Source organism: Apteryx mantelli, chromosome 1 (genome assembly GCF_036417845.1).
Source record: "Apteryx mantelli isolate bAptMan1 chromosome 1, bAptMan1.hap1, whole genome shotgun sequence".
Taxonomy (NCBI): Eukaryota; Metazoa; Chordata; class Aves; order Apterygiformes; family Apterygidae; genus Apteryx; species Apteryx mantelli.
The window spans coordinates 98178786-98193367 of record NC_089978.1 but is presented as its reverse complement, the minus strand read 5'-3'; the positions used below and the strand labels follow the sequence as shown (position 1 = coordinate 98193367).

General features: G+C 36.0%; 1 protein-coding gene across 10 annotated transcripts in view; it reads right to left on the bottom strand.

The window, feature by feature from the left end:
• Positions 1–14582, bottom strand: part of KDM6A (lysine demethylase 6A) — a 159349-nt gene that overhangs the window by 24175 nt on the left and 120592 nt on the right. For all 10 annotated transcript variants that reach the window (XM_067297937.1, XM_067297947.1, XM_067297965.1 and 7 more), the window contains one exon: positions 954–1083. In XM_067297937.1, coding sequence (XP_067154038.1) covers positions 954–1083 — 130 coding nt within the window. The remainder of the gene's footprint in view (positions 1–953; positions 1084–14582) is intronic.

The window sequence follows — 14582 nt, the reverse complement described above, 5'->3', positions numbered from 1 at the left end:
AGAGACTATGGAGATACTGAAGACATCTCTTTCAATCAATGGAGCACAGTGCAGAGCTTCCCCAGTATCGAGACCCATGCTGGCACATCTACGTGGTACGGTGCAGCATGGCTGTTGCTGAGTTTTGTACAGACTCGGCAAAGCTATGATGGACTCTAAAAAGGGTAGATTAATTCAGATTCAACACTTAAAAAAAACATAGCATTATTGCTTCCAACCTAATCTTGCTCTCAGGCAGACAGTCGGTGTGGTACTATACTAAAGTGACGAGCGCTTCTGGTCCCAAAGTTAGGCTGAGCAAAGCCAGTCTGAGGTTTTTACACTAGCTGTATAGACATACTATAATTTATTCTTCTGTATTATCATGGAACTTAGCTCAAATTCTCCACAAAGCTATTACAGAACTTTATTTCACTACAGATTTTTAATGGTTGCATAAGAAAGAAAATATGGAATTAAAACCTGTCTTTTCTTAATTATTACATTTCGTTGTTACCATCACCTCAGCTTTTATTAGTTTTCTTTACTGTATTTTGAAGTAGATTGTTAGGAAGGTTCGGTTTAATTATTTGCTCATTTATCACCTAAACAGTCATTTACAAAATATGTATAAATATATTTGAAATATTATGCATTACACCTAACAAACTATTTTTCTTTTTAGTCAATATCTTAGGTATTAAAAAAAAAACAAAACAAATTTTGAAGCTGTTTCTTGTCTTCTTTACTGATCAGCTGAAATTCTAAATTTAAAGTATTTGTTTAAAAGTCAAACTACATAACAAAATTCACTCTAAGGTTAGTATTTTGTCTGCTTATGCACTAGTTGGGAGAGCACTGTAACTAGAATTCAGTTGTGAACAGTATTTCTTTAAAATAATTACAGAAAACAATTCAGATAACTACAAAAAGACAGTAAGTGATGTACTGCTTCTGCCATTAGATTTACTTACATAAATACTAGGTGTAGGTGGATTCAGCTTGTCCTTTGGCAAGGGAGGGTATGGTGGTGGTGGTGGTCGTGGAGGTGGACATTTATCCAATAGAATACTACTGTTAGATAAGCCATTTTTACCCAGATTCCTAAAAGGAAAGAAGAGCTGCCTGTGTCAATACTTGACAAATGAAATAATAACATACTACTGTTATTGCTTCAGCAAAATAATGATGTATAAGGATAAATCATAATTCAAGAAGGAAATAAAACTCATATAAATTTTAAACGAAGAATTCTCAATGTATAATATGATGTTATTCATAATTATTCCCACTTTGCCCCCAAATTTGCAAAATCATCACTTCTAGTTAAAAATATCACCAATTTAAATAAAAGCAAGTATGACTCATTTGCCAAAATTTAACACAGAAAGCAGGTTCGACTTCAAGTACAGAAAAACCTTATGAGGCTGGCACTGGTTAGTGGATGATCAATTCATAGCAACAAGAAGTTTGTTTTTTGTAAGCAACACTGAGATAAAGTAGTCTGGTAGTACAGTGCACTAAGTCATAAAATGATAACGCATCAGCCAAAAGACTGCTGGAGTCACAAAAAACTAATACACAACACTAACAACACTAAATCTAACACTCTTCCTTGCCCCGATTTATTCATTTCCAAAGCCAGAAGGAGCCATTGTTACATGATCTGATTGTCTGAGCAACATAGGACAAGAACTGTTGAATAAACTGTTTCAACTTCTGCTGGAATCAGGGACCTTGCTTGCTTGTTGTAATTTCTAGCCTTTTTCTGGAGATTTCCAGATGTGGATAAGCCACTGCGCACTCATTAACTTTCGTTAACTTTTTCTATAATGAACAATCTCCAGTGTTGAAAACCTGCATTTTATTTTTAGTGTACATTCAATTTCCAGTCACTATCACCAGGAAGGTAATTTACAACTAAGTCACCTCTTGAAGTATAATTCAATCTCCTATCCTCATAAAATTCATTGATTGCAGAAAAGCTATTTTGGTAACAATGATTCTCCAGCAGAAAACACAGCAGACACATACATTGCATGAAGCTTCCCGCAATAGAGCGTGTTCCTAAAACACAGAAACTGTGATACTGGCACTGAGAAAACTCTTAAAGGTTGATGCTGGAATGTGAGATCAGTGTTTCGAATCAAGCCACCACAAACCATGAGTAATGCAGACTTTGGACTTGAAATTTTGGTTCACCAAGAACAGACTGACTGTCATCTCCCCCAACTCTGACTGCAGCAAGGATAAGCATCCCAAGAAACTGGTGCTCATCACGACAAACAGCAAGCAAGTCACTTCAAATCTTACGCCAGATTTCTAACTCATACATTGATATCCTCTGACAGGAGGACAGAGCAATATAGACAAAGACAGATTTAACAACCGTCTCCAAAGCACACCTGTCAAAATACCAAACAGCATATTCCCTGTGCTAGATGGGTCTAATACCAGACTGCAACTTCCAAAAAACTGAAAGAGCAATGTGGAAGCTTTGATTAGGCATCATCCAAACTGACAAAAAGCTCACTGACCCATGCTTGATGTCTGATGTAGTTCTTGCAAAGACCCTATTACCCCACAAAAACATAGAAACACAGCAATACAAAATAACCACCACCCAAACAAGCACATCAACCACAGCTGCATCACTCTGAGATTCATCTGTTCTAGATGCACCTATAACCTGAATAACAGAAATCAGAAGCAACTATAATCTCTGCATTACAAAACTGGAAAATAAAACCAAGAAAAACAAATCCACAGTGTTAAAAAAATACAATTATGAAGAAAATCTGTTTGAATTGAGAAATTGTTTTGAGGCAATTTTTGAGGCAAGGAAGATGAGAAAGACTGAATCTGTAGAAAAAGGGTTAGTGCTCAGAATTAGTGTCAGTTAAGCTACCCTAGTCAAAAGGTAATGAATATAGAGCAAATAAAAATCAGTAAAGCCAGGGTACATGGGGTCTTCAGGGAAGAAGGATAATAGAGAAACAAGAAACTCCTACATGCTAAAAGAAATTACATATTTGAAAAGGCAAAGGAGATGCAGAAGAAAGGACAGCACAGAGAAAAAGCAGAGGAGATGAACAGAGATATCTTATAAACCCAGCATTTGCAGCTGCTACTACAGTAAATGACTCTGAAGTCCCCTATTAAGTTACTAAAACCCAATGTGGAAATTTCGAGAGAGGAGAGGGGCCCAAGGAAGTAAAGGAGAGATAGGAAAATGCTTGTAATTAATGTAGCACAGTAAAATAGATGGGCAGAATCTTTCCAAGCCATCTTTAACAGACCAGTTTCACTCTGTCATCATTTTTTGGGGACTATGAATTGGAATAACTTACTATTAATATCAACTCTATTGAGCTATTAAAGAATAAGGCTGTAATCAATAGCGCGCAAAACAGAGCAATGGGAAATTATAAAGACCACCAAAGAAATACTGAAAATATTTGACATTGGCATGTGATAGAAAATGGTACGGACTGAAGGCCTCTCCAACAATAGAAATAGAAAACGATGATCAGTACAATGAAAGATCCTTTTTGACCACAGCTACTGGAAGGGAAACCCTACATATCTCTGTTGCAAGGTTGGGTTTTTTTTTTTTTTTTTTTTTTTTGGCAACAGAATTTTATACAGGCTGAAAGAGGCAACTTAACACTTAAGAAAAAACAAGCTTGATTTAGGCTCTGAAAAGAAGCTGCATGGCCTGAACAGTCACACATGATACCACGATGGAGGAATGAACAGAAGGACAGGCTTCATTCATCACTCATTTAGATTGACTTTCCCAGGGAAACTGACTTTCCATAGACTGCTCAGGCTGTAGAACATCCCTCATTCCCACAGAAGCCAGCTGAAGTTGTCACCCTCGTAAAGGTAAGGACGAAGGTGTGAAGTGATACGCAACAATGAATCACTGACAGAGATTCACTGTGAACATCGTCCTGAATCTAAGCTGCAACTCTCAGTCCACTGCAATTTGACTGACAGATGAAACCAGTGCTGCCAACTCATGCAAGTGCTTCAACCCAAACTGCAATCACCATGCTCATGAGCAACGCCAACAGCAGCACACTAAATAGATCAGTGAAATTGCCTGGATTTTATGCAATTAACTGATGTCTTGAATAATCACCAGATCCATTAATCCTCCCTTTTTTTCATTTTACTGCTTTCTAGGATACATTCCTACACCTTCTAAAAAGTTTATATCCTTCAATCTTAGAGCACAACTTCACATCTGGCTGTAAAAAAAAAAAGTATAGTTTAGCAGAAACACCTGTGTGACCCAGTTTGTTTTGCATCACTCCTCCTCTTCACTATATAGCATTCCCCACTGTTAATATTTTAGCAAATATTAACAGAAACAATTTAATGCTATCTAGGGATTCCTGACAAATGGAAACTGATGGCTTGGCCTGAGATGATGCCTTTAACTGTCCACCATGCATCTTTCCTAGCGTTTACCACCTTCGCTACATGCACGGCTCAGTTGCTCAGTGAGCAGCTGGGATGTCTCTACACCATGGAGGATGGACTCCAACTACTCTAACCTCAGAGACACCTCAAAGAGAGCCCTATGCCACCAGCAAAAATGTTAAATAAAGCAAGACCAAAACCTTATCCAAGTGCAACATCATTAAAACAGAACTCACGAATGATTATTCTCCATTTACAATTACATGAAATGTATCTGTTAGTTTTTATCCATTTAATAGGTACCATACTGATTTTGCATCAGCCTACTTGACTAATAAAGATGTCATGCAAGTCAAAAGTTAAATGTGTTACATAGCTGTATTTATTTTAACTCTATTTTATTACACAGAATTTCAGCTACATCAGAGATGTTAACATGATAATACTCACTTTCCACAAGCCAAGAATGACAGTCACTAATTACTATCTTTTATATGTATTAAATTAATCCACCTCAATAATTCCACTCAGGCCTAATGTCAGATTGGCGGGATTACATTTACACAGGTCATCCCATTTATTTTCCTGAAAGTAGTTACATAGTCATTCGCAAGTCCTCTGGAACCTTCTGAGTTTTCCAAGAACTATCAAAAAATCAGTATGAAAGATCAGTAACGGTTCCTTGGCCTGCTCTTTCAAAAGTCATGGATGTATGCTGTCCAGGCCTCTGACTTAAAAATGTCAAACTTAAGTATAGCTACTGTTTAATGTCCTCCTTGATTACTGTGAAAATGGAGAGTGATTCACGATGGGAATACCATATCTGCTTTTTTCCCAAGCACCGAATAGAAATATTTACTGAACTCTTTTCCTCAATATTGACTGTTCTAATAACTCCATGCAGTAACTGAGCATTACTGTTTTTCATGATTATTTTTTCTTCTGTTTTTTTTTCCATTCTTGGCTGTAGTTTTCTTCTGTACTTTGCTTTTCTTACCAGTTTTCTAGAATTTCTTAGCTTTTTATTTCTGTTAAGCTGTTAATAAATATCCATTCTGCAATAGCACTTTTAAAAATATTTGCCACCCTTTTGTTTTTAATTGTGAGACTTCGAGGATATAATAAGTTTCAAAACAATTCCCAGTTACCTATACATTTGCATTTTGATTATACATTATAGGCCTAAACAGAATAAATTACAATTGTTTGCACTCAAATAGTCATTTTTGTTGTGAAGTAAAGTCAGTCACAGTGAATTATTATTTGAGGATTATCTGCATATGAATTAATGAGGTTTTACTGCTGAAGAGATTACAGAGTTATTCTGAAGAACAAAGTTAAGATCCTCTCTTCCCCAAACAAGAATCACATTTAATAGGAATACAAGGAACTGTGGATTTATGTGACATGCTATCTTAAATCTATCAGAATTACCCAAATCTGCAAAGAAGGACAAAACATTTTAAAGGTGCGTCTGCAGAAGGCATCGGTTGAAGCATTGGAATGCACAATACATATTTGACCCAGTCCTGATTCAAAATAGAAATACCCAATTTTTCTTAACAATTGATATAATTAATCTCACAGTGCAAGTTATTACTCACCCCCCCCCCCAAAAAAAAACAACACAGAAACATAGATGGCTATCAACATTCATCCCACTAGGAAGAAGGTGGTTATTCATGCCTTACTTTTGGCTTTCCAAGGCTTATCTCCCCAGGCTTTTTCTACAGCCAGTAGAAAGAGGTGTACTCTCAAAGGGCGATTCAAAGAAGTTAAGCTTACGTTATGCTTAAATGCAAGTAATGCCAGAAAATTTTACAACCCGTTTATAACGTAATTCTCCATCCTAGCTTTTTACAACTAGGTACTAGTTGGCAATACTCCCAGAGACCTTTTTTAAACCTACAGAAAATCCTAAAATATAATTGTGGATTTTCTCATTATATAAATGTGTTTCTAATCATTTTTGAATCCCATTCTGTTTTTGACCTCAATAGCACAGGTTGGCAGTGAATTTTGTATGTTAATTACCTATTACATAAGAAATAATTTTTTTAAAAATGACTTTCACATCTTTTCTTTCAATTTTATTTGATAATCACCTTGTTCTTAGGCTATTAAAAAGAGACAAACAAAACACATTGAAGACTGTCATGAAATAAAAGTATTTTAACTAGTGGTACCAAACTTTTTCATACTCTTAGCCTTTCCCCCCTGTAAATTTAAGTTTTTTTAAAAAATCTTTCCTTATATTTTTTTACTCCAAGGTATTTCTGCTTCCCATCCACACATGTCTTTATTTGCTATATGGTTGTTGAATCAAAACTGAATATGTTATTCTAAGCAGGACATAGACTGTGGAATCAAAATATTTTAAATTTATTTATTTATTACGTCTTTTGGTATGTTAAAGTGGACTTGCTAGTAGTAATAATGTGTCTTTATGGCAGTTGAATAGTTTTGCCTTCAAGTCAAAAAAGCCCTTTGCCGACAAAAAAAAATTCCAATAAAATGGAAATAAAGGGCTTTTGTTTGTTTGTTTCTTAAGAACAGCTCTTTTCTCTCCAAAGTGCTTGCCTTCAAACAAATGTAGGTGCTTTGCCTCTTGATGCAGAACTCCCAAACCAGTTAGCTATTCACTGTTTGACTTCAGGATCCTGCAAGCAGACTTCATTGCTGAGGCTCACCTTCAGTGAGATCACTCCAAGATGGCACTAACGATGCTTGTTTCTGCCACAGGCTTCAACACAGAGCCAATTAAGCAATGAGACGTCTGCCCACTTCCGCCTTCCTACTACTCTTTCACTCCTCTTTGTGAAGCTTACTTCCTAAGCTTGTCTACCTGCTGGTCATTTATCAGGTCCTTTTCCAGACTGTTTAGCCTAGACCATGTTCTCTTCATCTTCCTATACTTTTACCCTTTTAGGACAACCCTTCAGAGGCAGCTAATCTCTCCTGGTCTCCTTTCTCTTTCTGACTTAGGAGATTGTTCAAGTATGATTAAAGTCCCTTTAATATGTATTCCCATCAAGTCTATGCCTATGAGTTTTGAAATTAGTCTTTCCATACATTGCCATAAAAATGACAGCACTAAATTTCAGCTGATACTACATTGACCGCTTATTCAGTCTATTCTTCAGAATTTTTTGAGGACTTCTTGCAGCGACCAGTCCAAATAACTATCAAATGAAAATTTTGTCCAGGGCTTTGCCTGCTTTTTCAAGGCTGTGAATGAACTTCTACAAACAACTATAAAAATAATAAGCTATTTCTTATTTCTTCTATAAAAAACAAAAATCAAACAAATCAAATCAGGAATTTCTCTAAACTCCTTAAAGGAAGGACTCGACTTCATGTCTGTTTCAGAAATGTCAAAAGGTGAGCCCTCTTAAAGTAGATGAATGCAGAATTAATATTATTCCTCCAGTATATTAATTAGATACACCAGTTAAAGAGCTAAAAGTCAGCCGGGTTTCACTTCAGTAGAAATAAACAGCTCAAGTTTCAAATCTCAAATCTTGTGGTAACATTTCATTAATTCTCCTTTCAAAAGATTTGCTCATAGGGAGAAGATACTTCAACTTCTAAAAGAATAAGGTGAAAGAGTTTTTGATAACAGTCCTTTAAAAGGAGACCTGATACACAACTAGACAAAGCAGCACTCTTCTTTTTTTCTATGTCTTACAGTCAGCTTTGCTAATAACAAACACAGAGCAGTTATTTCTAGTGTATTTTCTTCTTTTAATCTACAACAGATTTTCATTTAATCTCATGACTACTTGGTTTCTTTCATAACTTATCAGTGGGGGATTTTCTCAAAGAATCTAAGGAAATATAATTCATTTAAGAGTACATGCCTTTGTTGTTTTGCTCAGAGACTTCAAGAAATTTAGTTTACTATCTAGACAGTTTACTTTTCAAAAATAATAATCTAGTTGTTTTATAACCACCTTAAATTTTTCTGTTGCAATCAGTTTTATTGGTACTGAAGACTAACCAAATTACACTTACAGTTCTCAAAATCATCTCCCCGCTTCTCTTGCATCTCAACACTCCAACAACAGTTTAAGATGATGAGCATATTTGTTACCCTACTATTCCCCAGAATAGCGTTTTAATGAGATTTTCATATTTCAGTCAATAGCTCAGCCTTTGCATTTCTAAATTCCTTGCAAGTTCTCACTGAACATTGTCTAGTCTCTCAAGAGAAGTTTCTTTTACAAGTATCAATAGCTGTTCCAGCATCTTCTGTTTGATCCTTGCTCAGTCTCTGAAACAACCTAATTTCACCACATGAATAGGCTAGGTCTTGGTTAAATATTTCCTCAATGTCCACACTGAGGAAGATAGACATAACAAAATTTTTCAGCTTCTCTGGAAGGATCTTGCCCTACTTAAGCACTCCCTTCAGTCTTTGGCAAAACAAAACATTTACCAAGTCTGCTCTTACAAACCAAGCAACCTATTCACATACAATAAAGCAAAGAAGAATCAAATAGAGTTGACTACTTGGAGTGTGTTTTGCATTTTATGATACACAGCATCTCCTTTCATCTAATGGCTTCACTTGTGCTCCCCCCCCCCTTTTTTTTTAAGAGGACATTTGCTTACATAGAGTAAAATTATGATTTATTTCTGGCTGGCTATTTCCGTTTCCATTAACATCCTCAAACTACTTGAAAAATACCTTATTTTAATGCCTTATTTCTGAACCCCTTTTCTAATAATTGCTTTTACCATTAAAAAACCCACAACTTTCAGATCTTTGATGCTCTTTTGTTCTTAGATAACATGCAAAACCCTAACAGCACTGACAAACAAGTCACTTTTTTAGGGGTTAGTAATACAGTGCTGCTTTCTGAAAAAAATCCCTCCTGTGAGATGAGGAATTTAATTATACTGCAGTTCACTATCACATATTAGGTCAATTATAGTTACTTTGTGAATCAACTATGTGCATTATTTAATCCCAAACTGCTAACAGTTTCAGGTCTTTTGTGCTCTAGACACACCTAGACCTGTATGTCTAAAATTCATATAAAAACAGTTTCTTTTAGACAAGTCTTTTTAAAAGCAATAAGCGTTTGAGAAAAGATTATTTAACAAACAGATCTTTAAGGAATTTCAATCTGATTATAAATACTAATAAACTCTCCAGTTTGGTAAGTAAGTAAGTATATATTAAACAGAGCCAAATACAGACTAGTAAATAGGAAAATAAAAATTAGTAATACAGAACCACAACTATGAAGAAACCAAAAAGTTACATCTAACTGTTCCCTACCTGCCAAAATGTCTTTTCCCCCGCAAAATCTTATAAAGACAACAGAGCATCAAGTATTGTCAGAAAGGAAAGAAAATGCCAGGAGGTAACAGAAAATAATTATTCGCATTAGACATGGAGACAGAATGTCTTTCTGAACATACCATTTGAAATAGGGCACGTATGAAACAACTGGCAAATATGAATACTTTTAAAACCCATATGATGTAGCTCCAATATTTAAGAACTAATACTACAGGATAATTCCCCTTTCTCCCAAATACTTGACATTTATTCTTAGCACAGTTTAAAAAAAAAAAAAAAAAAAAAAGCGTGCTAAGTATTTTCTGGTTTTCTATTGCAGATGGCTTATTGGTGCAATTTTTACAGTATTTTAAAAAACTCAACTTTTTTGGGGTAGAAATTCTCTTTTGCAGCTCAAGATGCACTTACAGAGATAGCAACCAACTATAATCACTAATGTGATTACAGTGCACTGTGAACTGTGTATATTCGATTCTTCACTGTTTCATTACCTCACACTGTGTTAAAGAAAGGCTAGCAAGCTATATTTAATTTCATAGTGCCTGGTATGTTAGTACATAAACATCTGTTATTCCACTGTCTCTAAAGATTCCCTTTTTTAATAAATAAGGGTTTTCAGCTAACTAGTACCAGGGTGGGTTAGCCTCTTCCTCAAATTTATGTATGTAAATTGAAAAACAAATAGATAAGGATGGCAGGAAAGCAAGACTCTGAATCAGCTATTTCTGTTAGGATGGAGAAAACATGTAGACAGGACCTTTTTCTAAGAGGTAACTAGCACAGATCAGGAACTGCAATAATGAGGACAACTGAATTTTCACATATAGGAAAATGTCTGATTTCATTTACACTTTAGGTTTACCCTTATAATGTTGCAATTCTTACCTTAAGTTTTTCAGAACTTAGAAGAAATATGCAGACCCTATCCAACAAGCCTAGTTTGACTAGGACAGATCCTGTCTCTAAACTTTGTAAAAGTAGTCCCAGCCGATACAGAGGCATTTCTTGACCTCCAAGCTACTGGAAGAGTCTCTCCCTCCACTTTTGTTGTTCCTCAACTTTGTTAGCTGTGGTTATCCAGCTGCTATTTCTGCTGCCTTGCTGAGGTGTACCAAATTCAGATGCAGACAGGCTGGATCTTTACTAAAATGAAGAATGTGAAAAGCACCATCTAACATTTTCGAGCTGTCTGAAAACTACATGAGGCAAAATATTAGACTACTTGCCTTGAAAAATGATGGATTATATGAGCCTGGGGACTATACGAACACAAGAGAAATACTGCAGGAAAAGATATGGAAACCATAGAGGTTACGGAGTACTTTTTAAGGGTAAGTTTTGCATAACCAGGGGACCAGAAAACTGTTAAAATCTTTTATGTACATTTTTAAGCAGAACTCATTATCATCCCAATGAGTATGTTAAAGAAAGATTAATGGCAATATATGGCCACGTCAAGATCTATAGGCTGTGTCTGCGCTTAAAACCCAGCCCTAACATCCTATTTCTGCACTACATTAAGAAATTATAGTTGGAGGCTGTTAGTTGTCTTTTGCAGGCAGATTTGCTTGGCCTCTCCTTTGCTGACACACAGCTAGGAATTCTGCAGCCACATTAGCAGCTGGGCTCAGTAACGTCTACGACTTGCTAAAAAACCTGCTACAGGTATGCTAGCTTGGACGAGTGCTGCGCTACTGTGGCTAAACCTTGGCTCTCTAGCTCCAAGCACAGGAAGAGCAGGCTGGCATCTGCTTGGACTACAAGTTTGCATTTGCTTATCAAAGCCCAGGCACACGCTTTCTCACACCAATTTCTTTTCTTATAATGAAGCGAATTTCTAATGTAGAATAAAGACAGAAAAATGTTACCATCCTCCCTACGTTTTAGAAAGTAAGTACCACTTGGAAGACTACTTCTTTCGATGAACACAAAAAATAAGACGTATCAAAAGCTATTTTAGGATTTATGCAGTAAAAATGCTCAATCTTTTGCCACTGAACATAAACTGCAGATCTCACCTATAAAGAGTCTGATAGACAGTTGTACTTTAAACAGTCAAAATACAACAAACAATTGACTACAGAAATATACTCTCTCAAGAAAGCTTCACGCAAATTTCTGCTAAGCAAAATTTTGCCTAGCAGAGAGATCAGCTAAACTTCAAAAAAGAATAGCAAGCCTGTAACAATTTTTTTATTTGAATTTGCAATAGTTACACTAACACAAGAAATTGAAGATATTTTTATATTTTTCCTAACAACAACATATATATGGTTCTAATTTATAAACTTTTAAGCTCTTCATTTTTATGAATGTGATAAATGCAGGTACTTCACTTGAAAAACAAACATTACAGGGTAAGATTTAATATATGAAAAATGATAAAATAAACTCCCTATAGAATTTCTGTTCTAGGAGTTGACTGCTAGTAGTTTTTAAGATTCTCACCTATTATTTTGATTAATGGTGAATATTTCAAATTCCCCAGACCTTGAAGGTATTTAAATAACAGAGAATATTCCAACAATATGGGGGGAAAAAAACTAGATTAATCATAATTTACAGCCATTATAAACCATGAGTCTACAGAAACGGATATAGCTTTGGTCACTGATTATGACACCAGCGAGTTATAATTTTTTTTTTAAGTATTTTCTATTCTTTAATCCAATCTTCTAAAATTACAAATATTTCACATTTGTAATAAATTCCTACAGACTGCTATACTCTGATCAATATTACTCATCAAATCAATTATCTAAATATAGGGTTTCTAAATGAGAGGGGAAGAAAAAGGAAAATCTTCTCTGAAGGTTGCAGAACAATCACTGGGCCTTAGAAAACAATTTTATTATTACCACTGTGGCAAAATACATCTTTTCTTGCTGCAGAGAAGTCTCTGAAATTACCCCTTATATGTTAGAACCTGCATTTAATGAAAGGTTTGGATTTGAAAGAGACTCCGAAGATGTGCTGGCTAGGATCTAACGATAAAATCCTAGCACTCCGGCTTCTCCTGGAGGTTCCTACTCTCTGACAAGTACCTCAGTGTCATACCAAACCCCAAAGAAATAGCCAAGATCATGCAACCCTCACAGATACATTCTCATTTCTTTTTCTTTGAAAAGAGGACAGGGGGGTCCACCTGTCATTTCTGATCATTTAACAATACCGAGATAAGAAATAAATGGCTAAATAAAAAGCATGTAAAAGTTTCGAGACTTGTAATCTGATGTTTCTGCTACACTCCTTTCCAGCAAGACAGAAGGAGGAAACCTCCAGAAGTATTAACGGGGTGCATTTAAGCTGGCTAGATGGAGATAAAATGAGCCTAATCATTCTAGTGCTAACATGCCTGTCAAGATGATGAAACTTATGTGTCAGAGATGAATGCTGGCAGATGTAGCTGCAGCAGTTTAAGGTACTGTTGCCCTCAGCTGCCCGCCATCCTCTGCCAGAGGCTCCTGGCTATTGCCTAGATGGCAGCATTTGACGCATTTCTATATCACAATCACTGTAGCTCACCATATAGCATCTTTGCCTAACGTCACTGCTTAGAAATATCATCTTGAACTTCTACAACCAAGTCTTCCGCACTTGTGCCATTCTCTATTACTAGTAACAAAGGCGTCAGGAAAAAATCCATGCAGTTTGCATATGTACACTGCAACCTATTGTTAGGTTTCTTAGTGGTTGGGCTCACGTTGCTTAAGTCCATTACACTTTGATGCAAAATGATTAAGCTTACTGGCTGAAGCTAAGAAAAATGAATATAACATATCTGGTAATCAACTGGAACATGAGATGGACTAAGATCTGCACTTCTGAAGCATAAATAAACCAACAACTAGCCGAACACTGCATTTTTAAAGCACAGTCCACCATATAAACAGTTCTTAATACTTGAGATGCACATACTAAAACTACCACTACCAAAAAAACTCTTCTCTATTACAGAACTAGAAGGAGTAGCTGATACACCAGGTGGTTGTGCTGCCATTCAGAAGGACCTTGACAGGCTGGAGAAATGGGCTGACAGCAATCACATGAATTTCAATACTGGGAAATGCAAAGTCCTGCACCTCGGGTAGCATAACCCCCCACATCAGTACATAAGAGAACACCTCTTTGGTGTGAGGATGGTTGAACACCGGAGCAGGTTTCCCAGAGAGGTTGTGGAGTCTCCACCCTTGGAGACAGTCAAAACCTGACTTGACACAGTACAGGGTAACCTGTTCTAGGTGACCCTGCTTGAGCAGTGGGGCTGGATTAGACAATCTCCAGGGGTCCCTTCCAACCTCAAGTATTCTGTGATGCTGTGATTACTTAGGAGTTTAGCGATGATTAACATTGATTTATAAAGACAGACCAGATCCGGACTAATCATTTTTTATCAAGGGGGGAAAAATTAAGAGCTTAATACCAGCACTGAACATGAATTTGAAATTACTTATTTTGTTACTAAGTTAATAATATTGTCACTTAATTGTCACTTATTGTCAGTTAATAATATTGGGGGTTTTTTTAGACAGCCGTTCAACACCTACACTGCTGTTGCTATTTCCTGTCTAAGAAGAAGTGTTTGTATTGTGCCTAAAAAAATATAAAAGACAACTGATTAATGAAGTAAAAAAAAAAAAAACCACTGATTTTTCTTTTATAGGAGCTGTATTAGAGCTTCTTACAGAAATTAAGCCCTAAACCCCACGGAAAAGGATATGCATTTTCAAGCAACAAATATATATGGCAGTTATTGATATCAAGTCCTCATTTCAAAAGTGTTTCTTCTATAAGAAAACAATCATATAAATGCTAGAAATAAAAACATATTTAGTGTCACCATTAGATGTAGAGGTCAAAA